The sequence below is a fragment of the Balaenoptera musculus genome, chromosome 19 (genome assembly GCF_009873245.2).
Source record: "Balaenoptera musculus isolate JJ_BM4_2016_0621 chromosome 19, mBalMus1.pri.v3, whole genome shotgun sequence".
Classification (NCBI taxonomy): domain Eukaryota; kingdom Metazoa; phylum Chordata; class Mammalia; order Artiodactyla; family Balaenopteridae; genus Balaenoptera; species Balaenoptera musculus.
The window spans coordinates 56154550-56174766 of NC_045803.1; the positions used below are offsets into that span (position 1 = coordinate 56154550).

The 20217-nt window shown below is 49.0% G+C and overlaps 1 protein-coding gene across 3 annotated transcripts in view; it reads left to right on the forward strand.

The window, feature by feature from the left end:
* The first annotated feature begins 239 nt into the window (after nucleotides 1-239).
* The window catches only part of ATP2C2 (ATPase secretory pathway Ca2+ transporting 2), an 86935-nt gene continuing 66957 nt past the window's right edge, over nucleotides 240-20217 (forward strand). For 2 of the 3 annotated variants that reach the window (XM_036834220.1, XM_036834222.1), the window contains exon 1: nucleotides 268-487. In XM_036834220.1, coding sequence (XP_036690115.1) covers nucleotides 359-487 — 129 coding nt within the window. In that variant the 5' untranslated portion in view covers nucleotides 268-358. Of the gene's footprint in view, nucleotides 488-20217 lie in introns of all 3 variants that reach the window. The other variant, XM_036834221.1, reaches the window with a different exon arrangement.

A 20217-nucleotide genomic window follows, 5' to 3' on the forward strand; every position in this document is an offset into this window, starting at 1 on the left:
CTCATCTCCAACCCATTCCGCACCCCCCCGCCCCCCCGCCCCGCTCCAGATGCATCTCATCATCTGGCAAGTTTGGGAAACAGCCCAAGCTCTGAGGCGCCTCTGCAGCCCCCGGGCCTTCCCCGGCCGCCGCGGCCCCTAAGGGCGAGAAAGTCTCGGGCGGGCTCGCCGGGCGGGGCGGGGCCGGGTGCGCCGAGGGTGCAGCTCCGCCTCGGGGGCGGGGCCTCAGCTGCGGCGGGCAGGTAGACGGCTACCTGGTAACCTGGGCCTGGCCCGGGAGGCTTGGGCGCGCGCAGCCAGCCCCGGCCACGCCAGAGACCGGGGGACTCAGGCAGGGGCGGGCCGCCGGCGGGACGGGATGCTGGGCGAGGGCCTCCGCCCGCTCACCATGGTCGAGGGACGCTTCTCCAAGTTTCTGAAGAAACTCGCCTTCTCGGGCGCGGGCCACCAGTACCAGCTGCTGGAGAGGGGCGAGTTGGAAACCTTGGTGAGTCCGGGCGCGGGGCATGAGACCCGACCCCCCCCACCCCGTCCCACCCCAAGAGCCCGTCCGCGCGCTGCGGGCTGCGCTCCTCCAGCTTGCCCGCCTCCCCCTGGTTCTAGAAAGAAGGCGTCTTCATAGCAACGCCAGATCGCGTTTCTGTTCTGGGGCCCGGCGCTCGCTTTTAACCCTCGCCCTGCCAGCCCCTTTTTGCGGACTCGAAACTGAGGCCGAGACAGGGGAAATATGTCCCTTAAGGGACACGCAGCTAGCACATGACCCAGCTAGGAACCTAACTTGGTTTCTCTGACTCCAGAAATTTAAATTACCGGGTTCACACCAGGCTGCTATCCGGACTTTTTAAAGCGACTTGAACGGGGCTGGGGGGATTAGAGCGAGGTAAAAAACAAAACTGTTTGTGCAATGTTTGATCATGAATAGTAGCAATAATGGTGGAAATCAGGGTAAGAGTGGCCATGGCTCCCACCTTTGTTTCCCACATCTCCAGAGACACTTCAAAAAAAACCACTCAGATTTGTGTGTTGACTTTGCAGCCTCCAGGGGACCCTTTAGGATAAGCCAACAGGATTTTAGGGCCAGGGGAGTTTTTACCAGCAGAGAAACTGACAGAGCTGTCCCCAGAAGCCCTTCCTTCCATGTGGAGGACCCAGAGATGAAGCAGGGTGAAGGGGTGACCCCCAACTTTCTCCGTAGCTTGTAAGCAGAACTCACTGCGTGATACAAGAGCAGAGAGCATGGAATTTCTGCAAAAGCATCTCTGGGTCACTGCACTTTTTAAAATGTAATCGGTCATTCAAAAATAAAATTCCTGAAGTGGTCCTCTGGAGGTGCTCGTGGCCTTTCCACGGCTGAAGGGAAACCTCAAAGTTAAATTTACTTTTTAATGAAAGAGGTCAGCTGGAAAAACTTGACAACAGTCAAAACATTTTGGTTGTGTGGGTCTTAGTATTTGTGCATTTAAAAAACTAGTATTTTATAAATGGATGCTAACGTGAGAATTCTGGTGCTAGGGTGGTAGACCACAGGGCTGTGTAACTAGCAGTTCTCAGATAATCTCTATTATTCTGAAGCGACATGTGTGTTAACCATGGATTGGATACAGAGTTCCATTATTTTGCCGAAATCTATTTCTCTCCCTATATGCCACTTAATTCATTCTGTTGAAGGAATTTGAAGTTAGTTTGCCAACATGGTTGCCTGTTCTATGTTACTTTGTCTATTTTTTTTTCTTTCCATCTTTTGATTTTTGCATCAAGCTAGGTATCTTTCAAACACTCCTGATGTAGTTGCTTACAGTCAGATTTTATGGGATGTCCAGGTTTGCCAAGTATCCAGGTGTGCCAGGTATGGGGATGATGTATCATGAATAGAGATGCTGGGGCGAATTTGATCTCTGCACCAAAGTGGGCTTCATGCCCCCAGAGGGGCCCTCGAGAGTGGGACAGGTCTTCAACCTGTCTATAGGTATGCGGTGGGGGGAGCTTGCCCACCTGCTGTGGTCGGGATGGTCTCAGCTGCACCCCGAAGGGTGTGTGACGACTTGGCAGTGTGGCCGTGGGGCGAGACAGGAGACCCAGGCAGCCAGCCGCGAAGGCTGGCAGAGAAACAAAGTATCCTGTCTTTAAAGGCAGTTCATCAAACCCAGGAAATTGAAATAAAGGTAAATGGGGAGTGTGATGAGGGAGGAGACCGGCCGGGCCAGGTGACCTGCTTCCTGCCACCTCAGCTGACAGTCTTTGCTCTCACACTTAACATCCTCCAATTTGAACTCTTTTTTTTTTTTTTGCCTCCGAAACATTTGAAAAAGAAGCAAAGTTTGCTTACCGGGGTCATTTCCATAATAGTCGTACCTCTCTTTCATGAGCACTTGTTGCAGGTGGTGTCCTGGGCAGGCTCTGAACCTCCCCGCCACTTTGCTGAGTCACCTCACTTATAGTACTAATTAGTATTGAGAACTTGCTGTGTCTCTTCACCCCCAGGTGAGTTGTGTTATTGTACCGGTGTGTTAGATGAGGCTGCTGAGGCTGTCAGGTCGGCCAGGTGGTAAGGATACAGTTGTCTCCAAAACAGAGTTCATGGGGGAGGCTGGCAGTCAGGAGAGATGCCTGGAGAAGTTTGATTTAAGATCCAACGGTCTTAAATGGCAGAGTGACTGGGCAGGGGACGTAGGTGGTTGAGACAGGGATGGGGGAGGACCCAGCGTTAGGAGCATTCGAGACTGAATCAGCACAGTTCTTATGGCTCCGCAGACGGTTCATTCTTGCTGCATTTCCAGTGTCATGACAAGAAAAGTGTATGGGAGACCCCCTTTCATTACTGGAAAAAAAGCTCTCTCTGCTGATCTGAGCTTTGGACAAGGAAAATGTTGGACCAGAAATTCCTGCTTCCCAGATGACTCGGTACCAACTCAGGAAGTTATCTTTGACCCTCAGGGCTCCCGTCTCTTTTTTTTTTTTTTTAATTTTATTTATTTATTTATTTATTTATTTATTTTTGGCTGTGTTGGGTCCTCGTTTCTGTGCGAGGGCTTTCTCTAGTTGTGGCAAGCGGGGACCACTCTTCATCGCGGTGCGCGGGCCTCCCACCATCGCAGCCTCTCTTGCTGCGGAGCACAGGCTCCAGACGCGCAGGCTCAGCAATTGTGGCTCACGGGCCCAGTCGCTCCGCGGCATGTGGGATCCTCCCAGACCAGGGCTCGAACCCGTGTCCCCTGCATTGGCAGGCAGACTCCCAACCACTGCGCCACCAGGGAAGCCCTTGGGCTCCCGTCTCTTAACCGAGACTGTCTGTCACGGCTCCACGCTGTGCTGCCTTCCCCGTTGTGAACTGATCCGTCTTCCTGGGGCTCTGCGGGGTGAAGGCTGGGTTCCAGCAGACCTGTGTCTTGCTTATTCATCCAGCCCAGATTCATGGAGCATCTACCCCGTGTTAGGCTGGTGCTGCACGCCAGGGATGGGGTGGAGAAAAAGATGCACACGCTCCCTGCCCTCGTGGTACCCTGTCTGGTGGGCAGAGATGGGTCCCAAACTACAGGTCATAGTTGACTGTTTAATGAGAAGGGATGTTTAAGACTCATAGGAATGGCAAAGACTAGGGGGAGTGGGAAGGGCGGAGTTGATGGAGAGTTCTAGGCAGAAGGGAGTGAGGTGCGAGGGTCAGTGGGAGAGGTTGAGGCTGCCTAGGTGGACCACACAGAGCCTCTGGGCCTTGTAAAGAGTTTGGGCTCCATCCATAGAGCAACAGGGAATCATCGAAAGGTTTTACGTTGGGGCATGATAGTCATTCATTTATTCAAAGATGTGCCGAACACGAGGAACGCAGTAAACAGAGCAGGCACAGTCAGATTTGCGTTTTTAAGAGACCACACTTGGGTTGCAGGAAGAGGAGTTCTGAGATTTACACACACACACACACACACACACACACACACACAGACACACATATCATTGGTGTCTCTCAAAATGTAGCAATATATGTCATCATTTTTATTTTGTTTTTATTTATTTTTAGTTTTTGGCTCTATTGGGTCTTTGTTGCTGCGCGCGGGCTTTCTCTAGTTGTGGCGAGCGGGGGCTACTCTTCGGTGCGGTGCGCAGGCTTCTCAATATTCTCTTGCTGCGGAGCACGGGCTCTAGGCGCGCGGGCTTCAGTAATTGTGGCTCGCGGGCTCTAGAGCGCAGGCTCAGTAGTTGCGGCGCACGGGCTTAGTTGCTCCGCGGCATGTGGGATCTCCCGGACCAGGGCTCGAACCCGTGTCCCCTGCCTTGGCAGGCGGATTCTTAACCACTGTGCCACCAGGGAAGCCCATTATATGTCATCTTGAAGAAATGTATTGGAAGCCCCCAGTGTTGTCTTAAATTATTTGTATCAAAATGTGACTTAACTAAGTAGAAGCCTAAAATTTGCACCAAACATAGCCATGTGCTTATAACTCAATAAACGCGAACTACATTTATAATAAAATTATGAAGTACACACGTAGCAACTGCATTTTGACGTGACTGGTGATGTATCGTTAAAAGTCAACCAGTGACGTCGAATGATTGTGTTCGTTGTGGATTGCTGTGTAACAGGTCACTCGCAAACGCAGCAGCTGAAAACAACAAATGTTGATTCTCTCCCAGTTTCTTTGGGTCGCAGATCCGGGGGATGCTCCAGGTCTCTCGTGAGGTGGCCGTCCAGCTCTCGCCAGAGCTGTGGTCTCATCTGAAGGCTCTCTGGGTGGAAGGGGAGAGAATCCCCTTCCAATCTCCCTCTTGTGACTGTTGGCGGGTCTCTGGCCCTGGCTACATGGGCCTCACCAGGGGGCAGCCTCGGGGCTGCCTCATGGCTCAGCAGCTGGCTTCCCCAAGGAAGAGTGATCCTTTTTATAACGCAGTCTTGGAAGTGATGTCTCCTCACTTGTGGCATGTTCTGTTCATTGGAAGGAGTCTAGGTCTAGCTGGGTCTCAAGGGATGGGGATTACACGAGGATGTCCTTAAGTGGAGGCAGGGTGATCGGGGGCATCTTAGAGCCTGCCGACCACAATGGTAGAAAGAAATAGTTCCTTAAATGGCAGAACCACACCTGGCACAAAGTCTGCTGCACAGCTGTCTCCTTGTGTTAGTGTTTTTATTAGTCCTGAGGTCCAGTCTTTATTTAGACTCTCTTGAATTTTGATCTTGATAAGGCTCATACTGGGAATGTCTAATTACATGCATATGTAGAAAATGGCATTTAAAGTGATCAAGAATGTGTTTGCTAGATTAGGACCACCCGCATCATACTTCGCCCCAACTGCCAGCAAGCAGCCCGTGAATGCCAGTTTGAAAGGCTCTCATTTGATAACCGTAGAACTGGCTGGCTCACGTGAAGATAAGGTGAGTGCCAGGCATTGTGGAAGGGATGTTTCTTCACTGTGTGTGGTGACCATACTTGCTGCACATCACCTGTGGCAGGTAGTTGTGTGCAAAGACTGGGTTTGTGTACAGCCTCGCTTGCAACAAGACGACACTCTTTAAAAGTGAGACGTTTTAAAGCTGATGCGCCGACATCACCACCGCCTGCTGTGCGATGGCTCCGTTCTCCTGCCAGTTCTTCTCTCTGAGCCCCTGAGAAACTTGCATCCCTTCAGTGTGTCACCTGATTGTTGGCATAGATGCACATGTGGCACTAGGGTCACATCACAGCTCTTCGTTATAAACTGGCCACCCGAAGGTCTATATTATATATTAGGCTAATTATTAAAACACATATTCAAAGTTTGGAAGATCTCAGAAAACTTGTGGACTCTTGAGAATACGTCTGAAGATGCCCTGTTAGAAACCCTGCCCCAGTCCAATGTCATGAGCCTTATTATTAAGGATAACGGATCCTAGATCCCCGAGCTCCTAAGGGGAGGGGACTAGTCAGCGTGCAGACGGCCGTCTTCTCCCCGTGTCCTCACCTGGTCTTTCCTCTGTGTCCTAATCTCCTCTTCCTACAAGGACACCAGTCACATTGGATTCGAGCCCATCCTAATGACCTCATTTTAACTTAATCACCTCTTCAAAGACCCTGTCTCCAAATACAGTCACAGTCTGAGGTGCTGGGGGTTAGGACTTCAGCAGAGGCATTTGGGGGGAACACAATTCAGCCTGTAATACTGTGTTCCTTGCAGAAAATATCTGGATGGGTATTTGGGGTGGGGGGAAAGCTGTGGGTCACACTGGGGAAATATGTAACCTTGTGTGGAGGTTGCAGACACTCCTGAAGTTGTGTTGATCAACCCCACCCAAAATTGTGCCCCAATCCCTGGAAATGGCCTGTGTTCTTCCAGCTCGTCTTCCCCGTGAACTTCCCGTGGGCAGGGAGCAGAGCACGTGTCTGACCCAACTTGAAACTCAAGTACATGCCAAGGAAGACGTGCTCAAAGTTCATGATTCTGGAGTCCCCGGGGTAAGAGAGACTTGAAACATCTAGAATAAAGTCAGGCACTACCCATAATTATTCTTTATATTTCAAACCACTGAAACCGGATTACTGTGGTCGGGCTCTGGTGGATTTACAGCTGACACACAGGATCACCCCGTGTACATCTCAGGATCCTCTGGTCTGTGCCTCTCCAGTAACACTGAATCTGGGGGACCTTGTGGGTATGGGGGAAAGAATATTGGCCTAGAAGATTGCTCCTAACCAGGAGGTCTTGGTTTAGGGCAGGGACTGGGGCCAGAAGCCCAGAGGTGGAGCCCAGGTTCCATCACTATGGCTACGTGAGTTTGGGCAAACTTAACTTCATCTCTCCACATCAGAATGTCTTTGTCTGATAGTGGGGGTGTGCCCATAGTGGCTTCGAGGTTCCCCGTGGGTGCCATTCCCTGACTCTTTGTGAAGGTTAGATTAGGTGATGTATGCAGATACTCACACGAGTATGACTGTAGTAACAAAACAAGGATAAATGAGAGGGACTTCCTGGCGGTCCAGTGGTTAAGACTCTGCGCTTCCACTGCAGGCGGCACGGGTTCCATCCCTAGTCAGGGAACTGAGATCCCGCATAGCCGCATTTTTTGGCACAGCCAAAAAATTTTAAAAACAAAACAGAAATAAATAAATAAATGAGAGAATGGTTTAAAACACTGCCCAATGCCTAGTTCAAAACGTGACGACGGGTTTTATTAGGAATCATCACTGTCTTGTTCATTCTCTGGCCTCGGGTCGAGTGCCCAGCTCCGTGCCCAGGGAGGTGCTCAGTGATGGGGGCAGGACCAGCTACATAATTTGCAAAACGGAAGTGTGGGGTCCCGTCGTGAAAAATGACTGAGAATCTCAGGTCAGCGCCGGCAGGGCGTTGCACGCAGCACGCGCCCTCCTGAGCACATGTGCCGAGCCGGCCTGGTGGGCATCTTTGTGTAAGGTCCGTAGTCGGAGATGCCGGAAAGTTCCCGCCATCTGGTTTCCTCCTTTTCAGGCTCCGCACAGCCTTCTGACCCTCACATACTTTTGTGGCTTCTTTAGATCAGCTCTTCCTCACATGTGGTCTGCGGCCCAGGAGTCTGAGTTGTAACCAGCCCTCGGGTGGTTCTGATGTTCAGTGAGTTTGAGAACCACTGCTTCGCCATCCCTGTGACATCTGTCCTCCTGAGGCCAGACCCCTTCAGTGAGTAAAACACCCGTCTACTGAGTGGAGCTTATAGTCTGGTGGGTAAGTCATCAAGTAATTGTATAGTGAGCATATAATTACAAAGTGAGATAGGTCCCATGAAGGAAAGCAGTGCATGTAAGAAAGGAGTTGGATACAGCCTGTGTGTGCCTGTCACCTGTGGGGACGCTACTGCTGCAATCCAGGGAGACTTCCTGGAGGAGGTGGCAGGGACTTGGAGAAATGAGATTTGCACTCAAGCTACACGTTCTCATTTTAATTGTTTCCATGGGCCACATGTCATGCACGCCCTGGAACATGGCCTCCCTCCTCTGATCTGGGAGGTACCTCTCTGCCTGGGGGATCCTGCCGGTCGCTCGTCTCATTCAGCAGCACCTCATCTCCGGTTTCAGAAATCAACCCACTGGGCTGCCCCCTCTCCCTGCCCCTCCCTCCCCCAAGTACCAGCGTATTGAAATTTGAGTGACAGTTTCACCTTCATTGACCACTGAATTAGGCTAATGTTAGCTGCTATTTTTCAGCTGTCTTTTATGAACCAGGAACGCTGCATGTTTTTTTTTTCTTTATTTGCCTCCCTCTTTGTCCTTTGTTCTTTTCCCTTTCGAAACTTGTCTTAGTTGTTTGTCTGTTTTTTCATAAACCACAGTAAAAGTTTGCGGAGTCCGAGATTCCTCCTTCACTGCCCCACTTCTTTGCTTTCACTTTCCTCCTTGGTTGGGGGAGGAAGGAGGTACCGTTTGCCAACTAATCAGTTTGCAGTAATCAGATTACCGTTTGCTTGGGCGGTCCTGGCCCCCTTTCTATGCAGTTCTAGAGAGGCTATGGTTAGGAACACTGGAGTCTGCAGCACCAGCTACCTGGCTGCAAAGTCCAGTTCCGCAGCCAGCAGAAGATGTTAAGCAAATTTCTTAATATTTCCAGTGCCTCTGTTTTCTCTCCAGTGTGGTCAAGTGTACACACGTCAGAGATATGTTATGGAGTGGAATGGTTCAATACGCATGGAGTACTCAGGGCAGCACCTGGTCACAGTAACTACTATTATTTATATACAACAACATAAGTCTATTATTTTTTTTTTACGTACATAGGGTCCTACTGCACACACCGTCAGCAGCTCCTCCACTCTCCCCACATCCCTGCAATACATCCCAATCAAACACATTCTTTTCTTTTTTAAATGTGATTGAAGTATAGTTGATTTACAACATTGTGTTAATTTCTTCTGTACAGCAAAATGATTCAGTTATACACTTATGTATTCTTTTTAAATTTTATTTATTTATTTATTTATGGCTGCGTTGGGTCTTCGTTTCTGTGCGAGGGCTTTCTCCAGTTGCGGCAAGCCGGGACCACTCTTCATCGCGATGCGCGGGCCTCTCACTATCGCGGCCTCTCTTGTTGCGGAGCACAGGCTCCAGACACGCAGGCTCAGTAGTTGTGGCTCACGGGCCTAGTTGCTCCGCGGCATGTGGGATCTTCCCAGACTAGGGCTCGAACCCATGTCCCCTGCATTGGCAGGCAGATTCTCAACCACTGCGCCATCAGGGAAGCCCCCACTTATGTATTCTTTTTCATATTCTTTTCCATTGTGGTTTATCACAGCATATTGAATGTAGTTCCCTGTGCTCTACAGTAGGACCTTGTTGTTTATCCATCCTATTATGTAATAGTTTGCCTCTGCTAATCCCAAACTCCCACTCCATCCCTTCTCCACCCCTCCGTCTCCCCCTCCCCTTGCCCTTGGCAACCACAAGTCTGTTCTCTATGTCTGTGAGTCTTTCTGTTTTGTAGATAGGTTCATTTGTGCCATATTTTAGATTGCACATATAAGTGATATCATATGGTATTTGTCTTTCTCTGTGACTTATTTCGCTTAGTATGATAATCTCTAGGTCCATCCATGTTGCTGCAAATGACATTATTTCATTCTTTTTTTTTATTAGTTATCTATTTTATACATGTTAGTGTATATATGTCAATCCCAATCTCCCAGTTCATCCCACCACCCCCTCCCCTGCTTTCCCTCCTTGGTGTCCATACATTTGTTCTCTACATCTGTGTCTCTATTTCTGCCCTGCAAACCAGTTCATCTGTACCATTTTTCTAGATTCCACATATATGTGTTAATATATGATATTTGTTTTTCTCTTTCTGACTTACTTCACTCTGTATGACAGTCTCTAGGTCCATCCACGTCTCTACAAATGACCCAATTTCGTTCCTTTTTATGAGTGAGTAATATTCCATTGTATATATGTACCAGATCTTCTTTATCCATTCATCTGTCGATGGACATTTAGGTTGTTTCCATGTCTTGGCTATTGTAAATAGCAGCACATTCTTTTCTAATGACTGTGTAGGCATTTTTATTTAACCTCCCTCCCCAACTGATGGGCATTTAGGTAGTTTCCCATCTTTAATTTTTAGAACAATGTTCCACTGAACATTTGGGGATGCACCACATTACTTTGAATCCTTACAAAAATCCCTGCAGGAAGCTGAGCCTTAGAAAGTGAAGTAACTTGCCCAGGCCCACGCAGCTTGCCCAGGAATTCAGACCTGGGTCTGCCTGATTTCTGTGCTTGAATTCTCCACTCCTACTGGCCAAGTTTCTCTTCTATAAAGTTACTGTTTCCCCATTGTAATCAATTGGTATTTTATGACGAGTCGCGTTAAGGCTATGTCAATAGCCTGTTTCTCATTTTCTGTTGGTGATCCTTGCCTGAATCCATTACTTTTATTTATTTATTTTTAAAATTTTTATTGGAATATAGTTGCTTTACAATGTTGTGTTAGTTTCTACTGTACAGCAAAGCAAATCAGCTATAATTATACATATATCCCCTCTTTTTTGGATTTCCTTCCCTTTTAGGTCACCACAGAGCACTGAGTAGAGTTCCCTGTGCTATACAGTAGGTTTGCATTAGTTATCTATTTTATACATAGTATCAATAGTGTATATGTGTCAATCCCAATCTCCCAATTCATCCCACCCCCTTTTCCCCCTTGATATCTGTATGTTTGTTCTCTCCTTCTGTGACTCTGTTTCTGCTTTGTAAATAAGATCGTCTATACCATTTTTTTCAGATTCCACATATATGCATTATTACACAATATTTGTTTTTCTCTTTCTGACTTACTTCATTCTGTATGACAGTCTCAAGGTCCATCCATGTCTCTACAAATGACCCAATTTCGTTCCTTTTTATGGTTGAGTAATATTCCATTGTATACATGTACCACATCTTCTTTATCCATACTTCTGTTGATGGACACTTAGGTTGTTTCCATGTCCTGGCTATTGTAAATAGTGCTGCAGTGAACATTGGGGTGCATGTGACTTTTTGAATTATGCTTTTCTCTGGGTATATGCCCAGTAGTGGGATTGCTGGGTCACATGGTAGTTCTATTTTTAGTTTTTAAGGAACCTCCATACTGTTCTCCATAGTGGCTGTATCAATTTACATTCCCACCAGCAGTGCAAGGGGGTTCCCTTTTCTCCACACCCTCTCCAGCACTTATTGTTTGTAGATTTTGTGAGGATGGCCATACTGACCGGTGTGAGGTGGTACCTCATTGTAGTTTTGATTTGCATTTTTCTAACAATTAGTGGTATTGAGTGTTTTTTCATGTGTTTGTTGGCCATCCTCCATTACTTTTATAATGTTTGCTGAACAGAAATTTTCCAATTTCATCATTCCTCCCTCATTTATTTTCTGTGTTCTGATATCAGGAAGAGCTGCCCCTTTCCCCTCTTCACGTAGTTGTTTGTGTATTCATTCATATATCATTATGCGCTCACAAATTCCTATTCTGTTAGGTGGGTTAAAATTGGTTACCGTCAATTTTTTTTTTATTTTGATGCCCAGATTGCCCAGATTTGGCCAGTAGAAGCCTTTTCTCGTGACTTTTGCATCCTCTGGACATTTTTCCATCATTCTTTGAGCACTTGCCTACTCTCTGGCATCCCAAGAAATTCCAGACTCATTTGGTACCTTCCCTGCCCCAGCCCTGGAATCAGCCATTTCTCCCAGGAGTCTTGGCTCTCTTTTCACTGGAAGAATGGTATTTAGAAATCAAGATCTGGTATGATGTGTTCTCATGCTCTCGCGGTATTACGGCCTCTGGGCCCTCTCAGAGCAGGTGTGTGTGTACGTGTACACTGTTAGAGCCATATTTAGTTTTATACCTGTGTGTATGTGTATACATACATATTTGTAATATATTTGATCACAGAGTTCAATGCAATAAATACCACAGGGCTGGTGCCAGCTCTTTATATATTTGTAACTCCCTTCACCAGCAGTGAGAGTGCCAGCTCCCATGATCTTTGGTAAATTTACTTATTGCCAATCTCCCTGTGTGTAACCAGGCTCCGCACCTTGCCAACCACCTACTGGTCCCCAGTCCATTGGCCACCTCCTAGCTCGGCTGTCTTCTCTCTTGGCCCCTTGACTGAACTGCACCCCACCCCCCCAACAACATATGTTTTCTTGAGTATCTCATGTCCTATTGGCAGTTCTTTGCTGTCTGGGGTCACACCACCGTTACACACGCACAGACCACAAACACTACCTAGATGTGATTTCAGGGACTGGAAAACACCTCTGAAACCCATCTTGACCTGAGGCCGGACTTTAAGAACCCCCGCCTCAGCAATGCTCCGTGTGTGGTATCGTTATTCCCATTTTACAGAGGAGAAAACTGAGACTCAGGGAAGTCAAGGGAGTTGCTGAGAGTTGCACAGCTGGTAGCTGGGGGACTAGAATCAGAGCCCAGATCAGTGAGACGTGGGCCTCCACCCAAGTTCTGCAGTTAGGGTCTCCCCCCCACCCCGCACCGTCCCACAAGTATTAAAAAGTACTAGGGGGAAAAAAAGAGAGGGAAAAAAAAAGAAAGTAGTGGGCAGGCCCTTTGAGTTCATTACATCACTCTTGCCCCAGGATCTGAGCCTCCTGTTGCTCTGTGCGCCCAGCCCTACTGGCCTCCTTATGGGTCCCTCTGATCACAGCCTCTGCCCCTCCTTCCCAAGTTAGCACTGGCCCAGTCTGATTCTCCAAGCATCCCTGTCCCCAGGTAGCCCCTCCCCTCCTGCACCAGCTCTGCCCCCCGGCTTGGTCGGGACTGGTTTCTCCCCCTTGGAATCAGCAATTCTTACGCATGGTTCAAGATTCAAGAAGATACAAAAGGGGGTCCAGTAGGAGTCTGTCACTGCCTCGGTTTTCCACCACCCTGTTCCCAGCCCCAAAGGCGACCCAGCCCCCGGTCTCTGTGGCTTCTGCTGGAGGTGTGCCCTGATTATACTAGCAAATCCATCCTCTTCTCCTTTTGGTTATACGTAGGCTAGCGTGTTGCTCAAGATATGCTGCACCTTTTTTTTTTCTTCTCAAACTATTGCTAATGGTACCACTGCTTGGGAAAACTGTTGGGCAGTGTCTCCTGTCACTAAAAGCACGTAAACCCACCCTGTGACCCCGCAGTCCACTTCTAGGTCTGTGCCCAGGAGAAATGGGGGCTTCTATATGCTAAAAGGCATGCGCACGGTGGTCCCAGCAGTGTTATGTGTAAGAGGGCAAACTGGCCTAAACGCCCAACCACATGCAAAGAGTTACATGCATCGTGCATATCCATGCAATGGCATCCTGGAAATACGACACAGCAACAAAAGACAGTGACTTACAGATCATGGAACAAGCTGGATGAATCTTGCTAAGCAGCCAGATGCAGGAGTACATGTGTACGATTCCCTTTATATGGAGTTCCCAAACGGGCAGAACAAATCCATGGTGATAGAAGCTCCAGTGTTGGTCATCTTCTGGGGGGCTGTCAACCGGGAGAGGGCACGAGGGAGCCTTTTGGGAGCTGGAGAGGTTCCACATGGCACCTGGCGGGGTTACTCTATTGTACACATGCGCAAAAGTGCGTCCAGGCACACGCAGGATTTGTGTACAGGGCTGTATGTAAGTTATACTGCCATATATATTTAACATTTTCCGTATAGGTAAAAAAAAAAAAGTTTGTGCTCTTATTTTGGTGGCAGCAAAGGGTTTCATGTTATGGTGCTACCGTAATTAATTTAACCAATCCTTCATTAGCAGCACGTGGGTTGTTTCTAGTACTTACTTATTATAAACAATATTGCAGTGGATGACTTTGAACGGAAACCATTCTGCAGTAAATAAATCTGCAAAAGATATGAGTAGAACAGGTCCATTTTCAACTTTGGTGCTGCCAACTGCCCTCCACTGGGGCTTATCTGGATTCACCTGCCCCTCCCGGCCCCAGATGAGAGGCTCCATCCCCACCCCCTGTCGCCAGCTCTCCTGTTACAAATTTCTGGAACCTTACCTATCAGACAGGTGGCGGAGGGTGTACTGGAGTCTCTTGAATGCGAATCTCTGATTTTAAATGAGTTTGATGATCTTTTCGTGTTTCAAAGTGATTCATCATTATTCCCTTTCTGTGAACTCTTAGTTTATGTCCTTTGCCCATTTTTGAAAAACATGAGCTGCTAGTCTTTTCCCTTCTTCATAAGTGAGAGCCCCTCACTTGTTTGGGGAATTGTTTTCCATCGGTGTTCTAAGCTACAGATATTTTCCACAGTGTGGTTTTTACCTTTGGACTTTGCACGTGGTGCTTCTTGCAGAAGACAGCCGGTTTTATGCAGTGAATTTATCAGCCTTTTGCTTCCTGGCTTCTGCCTTCATCTGGCACTCAGAACGCCCTTTCTTACTCCGAGATGTTTTTGAAATGTAGTCCGTGGTTTCTTCTGGTACTTCAGTGGTTTCTTTAGTTCCTACTTGTCCTAAAATATATTGAAGAGAGTGAGTTACAATGGTGGTAATTTCGACTGTAGCAAAGTAGGCAGGGAGAGAAGAGAGAGGGGGGGGGGGGGGAGCGAGAGACACACACACACAAGAGAGACACACACACACACAGAGAGAATACACACACACACACAGATAGAGAGAGACACACACACACAGAGAGATAGACACACACACACACAGAGAGACACACACACACACACCATACACACCACACACCACACACACACACATATACACACACACTAGAGACACACACAATAGATACACACACACATATACAACACACACATACACACACAACATATACACACAAATACACCCACACACATATACACACACAGACACAAATACACACACAACATACACACACCAACACACAACACACACACACACACATAACACACACACACATATAACACACACACACATATACACACACACACATATATACACACACACACATTAGATACACACACACATATATACACCACACCACACATATATATACACACACATTCTTTTTCATATTCTTTTCCATTATGGCTTATCATAGGATAGTTTAAAAAAATTTTTAAGTGTGTCATTCAGTGGTTTTTAATATAATCACAGATATATGCAGCCATCACCACAGTCAATTTTAGAACATTTTCATCACCTCAGAAAGAAACCCTGTACTCTTTAGCTATCACAACCCACTCCCCATCTTTCCCAGACCTAAGCAACCACTAATTTCTCTATCTCTATGTTTTCCTGTTCTGGACATTTCATCTAAATATCACAGGATATTGAATATAGTTCCCTGTGCTATACAGCAAGGTCCTATTGTCCTAATATTCTTTTAAATGAACTTGCTTGTGTAGGTAGGTTCTCAAGGCAGGGTAGGCACTGCATCTGCTTTCCCGAGGCACCAGGCAGAGTTTCTTGCACACAGGGAGGAAGTTGGGGAACGGACAAGTGAACCAACACAGGGTCGTTTGGTGAGAGAAGACCCTTAGAGGACTTGGGCCAGCGGCACTGGCCACAGCACTGCTCAGCTGTCACCACGGGAAGCAGTGTACATTAAGAAGCGCTGTGCTCCGTAACCCATGACTGCACCTTCCAGAGGCGGTGCCCTTAGGCTATCTGTGCCTCTCATTGCCCCTGGCAACCACCTGCCACTGCCGCCCCCTCCAGCCCTGGCCTGGCTCCCAGCACCCGCGGGCATCGAGACCTTCCAGGCAGCTCAGCACCGTCCCCCACCTTTCCTCCCTCTCTTCCCTCCCACGAACGCTTTTGAGTACTTTCTTCTGCCAAGCGCTGAGCGGCGCGCTTGGCTGTAAGTTGGATAGAACCAGCCACTGCCCGGGGCGAGGCTCACGGTCCAGTGCTGGAGGCGGGCAAGTGGGTCAGCAGTGTGCTGGGCACAGGAGGACTGGGAGTCTGGGAGCTCAGAGAGCTGGGTTCCTTCTGGGACTGATGGTGGATGGATGGATGGGTGGATGGATGGATGGGTGGGTGGATGGATGGATGGATGGATGGTGTGTCAGTTTCCTCGGGCTGCAGTAACAAATCACCACAGGCTTGATGGCTTGAAACACACAAGTGTATTCTCTTACAGTCCTGGAGGTCAGACGTCTGACACAGGTCTCACTGGGTTAAAATCAAAAGGTCAGCAGGACTGCTTTCCTTCTGGGAGCTCTGGGGGAGAATCTGTTTCCCTGCCTTTTATCCAGCTTCTGCAGGCTGATTACGTTCCTTGGCTTGTAGCCCCTTCTTCTGTCTTCAAAGCCAGGAATCACATCCCTCCAGCCTCTGCTTCGGTCCTCACATCTCCTTCTCTGACCCTCCTGCCTCCCATTATAAGGACCCTTGTGATGACATGGGGCCACCGGGATAATCCAGATGGTTTCCCCAACTCAAGATTGTCAACTTAATCTCATCTGCAAAGTCCTTTTCACCAGGTCAGGTCACATATGCACAGATTCCAGGGATTAGGACGTGGGCATCTTTGGGGGGCTCAGCTTTCCCTGTTCCCACCATCCTTTCCCTCTTCTCCACTTGGAAGATCCAGAAAGTCATGTTTTTCTATCTGTTTTCTCCCACTTGCACAACACAATGCCCACCATGAAGTTTTCTCGTGTTTTTATAGAGCAGAGACTAAAAGTGCCGTCTTGGGAGTTGACCAAGTCATCCATTTCTTCATCTGTAAGATGGGGATAAAAAAATTGCATCCACCCCCAGGGGCTGCCATGATGTTTAGATGAGCTCGTATATGTCCAATGCTGGGTAAGATGTCTAATATCAACATGTTAGCTATTTATCTGCTGTACCATGAGTGTCGATTGTTGCAGCTACAGTTGTTTTATTGTCATCATGAGCTGTTAGCTGTTGTCTGCCTCCCCTTCACCGGCCATCTCCTTTCCTTGTCCCCCCGACTTCTAGGAGGACTTGGGGCACCTGCTGCCTCAGGACCTCACCCCCATTCCTCCTCCAGGAAGCAGAAGGATGCTTCCTGCTTGGACTCCCACAGCTCTCCTGGGGCCCCTGACACTTGTCACCTGCTGCTTGGTTGGCCATGGGTCACAGCCTTGTCTCTCCTCCAAGATGGCGGCGCCTTAAAAACAGGACCCATGAGGTTACTCTTTGGAAAGGTTTTTATTTTTATTTATTTATTTATATTATTTTTTTGGCTGCACAGCACATAGGATCTTAGTTCCCTGACCAAGAATCGAACCCATGCCCCCTGCAGTGGAAGCGTGGAGTCTTAACCACTGAACCACCAGGGAAGTCCTGGGGTTGCTCTTTGAATGCATCTCCCAGCCAGGCATCCTCAGCTCAGCTCTGGCTGCGTATCAGAATCACCTGGGGCTCTTAGGAATCCTGGTGGCTGGGACGCCCCCCGCTCCTCAGTTGACCTGGGTATAGGCCACGGCAGGTGTATTCTTACACGACCCTAGTGGTTCCCCAGCTTTGAAGTGCATCAGAATCCCCTGGAGAACGTGTTAAAACACAGATTGCAGGGCCCACCCCCAGGGCTTCTGACCCATTAGATCCAGGATGGGGCCCAAGAAAATGCATTTCTAGGGAGCTCCAGATGATGCTGGGCTGAGGACCATACATTGAGAACCACCAGGCTAAGGTAAAACTGGATACTTCACAGATACGCGCCTTGGGAGAGACTGGGCAGGAAGTCTTAGAGAGAAGGAAGCATTTGCCCTGAGTGAGGCTCGTTCGCCCCTCGTTTCAAACATCACCTCCTTAGTGACCCCTGGCCAATTGTTCTTGGGTGGCCGTGACCCTTACATCGTTCCCCTCCCATTGCATTGATCCCAAGAACTGCATCCACCCATTTTATGGCCTTCTCGATAAATCAGGGCTGTGTGGTTCACCAGGCCCCTGGCTTGCTCTCTGGCCCCGTCCCTCCCTCCGAAACCCTCCAGGGCCGCGAACTCTCTCCCCAACTCAGGGAGCTCGGAGCTCCCCAAGTGGGCCACTTGCTGGCTCTTCCTGGTGACCTTTCCACCTGACGGCCCCCTCTGCTCCGGGGGAGCTCACTCCTGTACCTTCTTCAAGGCTGTTTTCTCGCAGTTCCTGAGCGCCCGCGCTCTGAACCGGGGCCCCGTGGCTCCTTCGTAGGGCGAGGTGTCCCCGTCACGGTACGGCCACACGGGTCACGGGCGTCTCTTGGCTCGTTCCTTCCTGGTGTTGCCAGATCCCCAGGGGACGTCCAGCTGCACTTGACTTTCAGATAAACAGCGAATCGCTTTTTAGTATACGCGAGTTCTATGCAGTGTTTGCCAAGTACATATACTGAAAGATGATTCATTGTTTACCTGGAGTTCGGAAGTAACTGGACATCCTGCACTTTTTTTTTTTTTTGCTTATTCTGGCAGCCGTATTAGGAGCCCCCTCCCCTACCGTGTTCTTGGAGCCGCTGGAGGATGAGGACATTCCCCCCACCCCGCTCTGTTGTCCCTGTTCATCACCCCCATAGCTTAGGTTCGCTTATGCTTCCCGGGTGCCAGGCCCTGAACTCGGGGCTCCGAGTCCCTGGTTTCCTGCTACCTCACGGCAACTTATGGAACCCCTGCTATTATAACCCCCACTTTGCAGAGGGGGAAATCGAGGCACGGGGGAGGTTTTGGACAAATATGTTGCAGAAATAAATGTTTGCATGAACCCTTTAAAGAGGGAAGCGATCATCGGGGTCTAACTCGGTTTGAGGTGAAGCGAGTTCCCAGAGCTGGCTGGGACGCAGAGGAAGCCGGGCTCTGCTCCGAGGAGACGGTTCACCCCCAGGTGCCGCGTGGTCGCTTGCTCTGCTGTGAGCTCACAGCTCCTCTTCCAGCGATGCTGTTTGCCTCTGCGGTTCCCTCGGAAGCCTACGCCGGGTAGCATCGGCACTGGGCTGTCTTGCTTGGTGAAAATGCCCTAAGAAGTCCATACGTTCCAGACTATTTCCTCGGGTCTCGGGAAGACCCCATTCACCATCACCAGTGTGGGTCTGTCCTCTGGGAGCAAACGATCCTTCGCGGGGTCACAAAGGAGGCACAGAAGGTCACATATTATATGATTCTATTCATATGAAATATGCAGAATCGGTAAATCTGTGGAGACAGACGGCAGATGGGAGGTTGCCAGGAGCTGGGGTGGGGGGTGGTGTGTGTGACTGATGATGGTACAAGGTCTCCTTTTGGGGTGACGGAAATGTCTTACCGTTGATGGGTGATGGGTGATTGCACAACACTGAGAATGTTCTGAATGTCCCTGAATTGTTCACTCTAAGATGGGCCATTTTATGTTATGTGAATTTCACCTTAGTGAAAAAGAACTTTGTAAAAAAAAAAAAAAGAAAAAAAGAGACACAAAGGAGACCAAAGGAGAAGGGGGTGGGTGCCCCCCAATCAGGCTGGACAGGAAGGGAGAATCAGGGGTGCCCCAGAGGGTGCCTGACCTGAGTCAGGATGGGCCACTCTTTACAGAAGGAAAACGCTGCGATTCAAACCCTGGCAGAATCCACAAAGCACATGTCCTTAAGGGGTAGAGGGGGCCGCACGAGAGCACCCACATGCCATTGGGAACAGGGACCACATTCCAGTCCCATCTGAGGGCTCTGCTTTCTGAGAATGGCAACCCTGAGGACGCCCTGTCCTAGCAGCCTGGGAGCACACAAGGGACCTGGGACCCCAGCTGAAGTGGGTTGGGAAGTGGATGGGCGTTAACAAAGCAGAGACAGCGAGTGTAGACGGCTTCTTCCCAAGCTCGATCGTGGGGAAGGAGAGGAGTGAGTGTGTGGTCTCCAGCGTGAAGCCCAGAACGGAGGTTAAGGGTACAGGGAAAACCACACGGAAATGCGGCGGATGGATTGGAGACCTGCAGGGGTGGGGCGGAGGTCTGAGACCTGATGCAGTTGGGGTCCAGGAGTGAGTTGGTGACACAGGTCAAGGTTTTGGAGGGAGAGTTCCAGTCTAAGTGGCTTTTTATTTTTTTATTTTTTAAAGAAGGAATATTTTCTTTTTTTAATTTAATTTACTTATTTATTTTTGGCTGCGTTTTGTCTTCATTGCTGCACGGGAGCTTGCTCTAGTTGCAGCGAGCCGGGGCTACTCTTCGTTGCGGTGCGCGAGCTTCTCATTTCGGTGGCTTCTCTTGTTGCAGAGCACGGGCTCTAGGCGTGTGGGCTTCAGTAGTTGTGGCACACAGGCTCAGTAGTTGTGGCTTGCGGGCTCTAGAGTGTAGGCTCAGTAGTTGTGGCGCACGGGCTTAGTTGCTCTGCGGCATGTGGGAT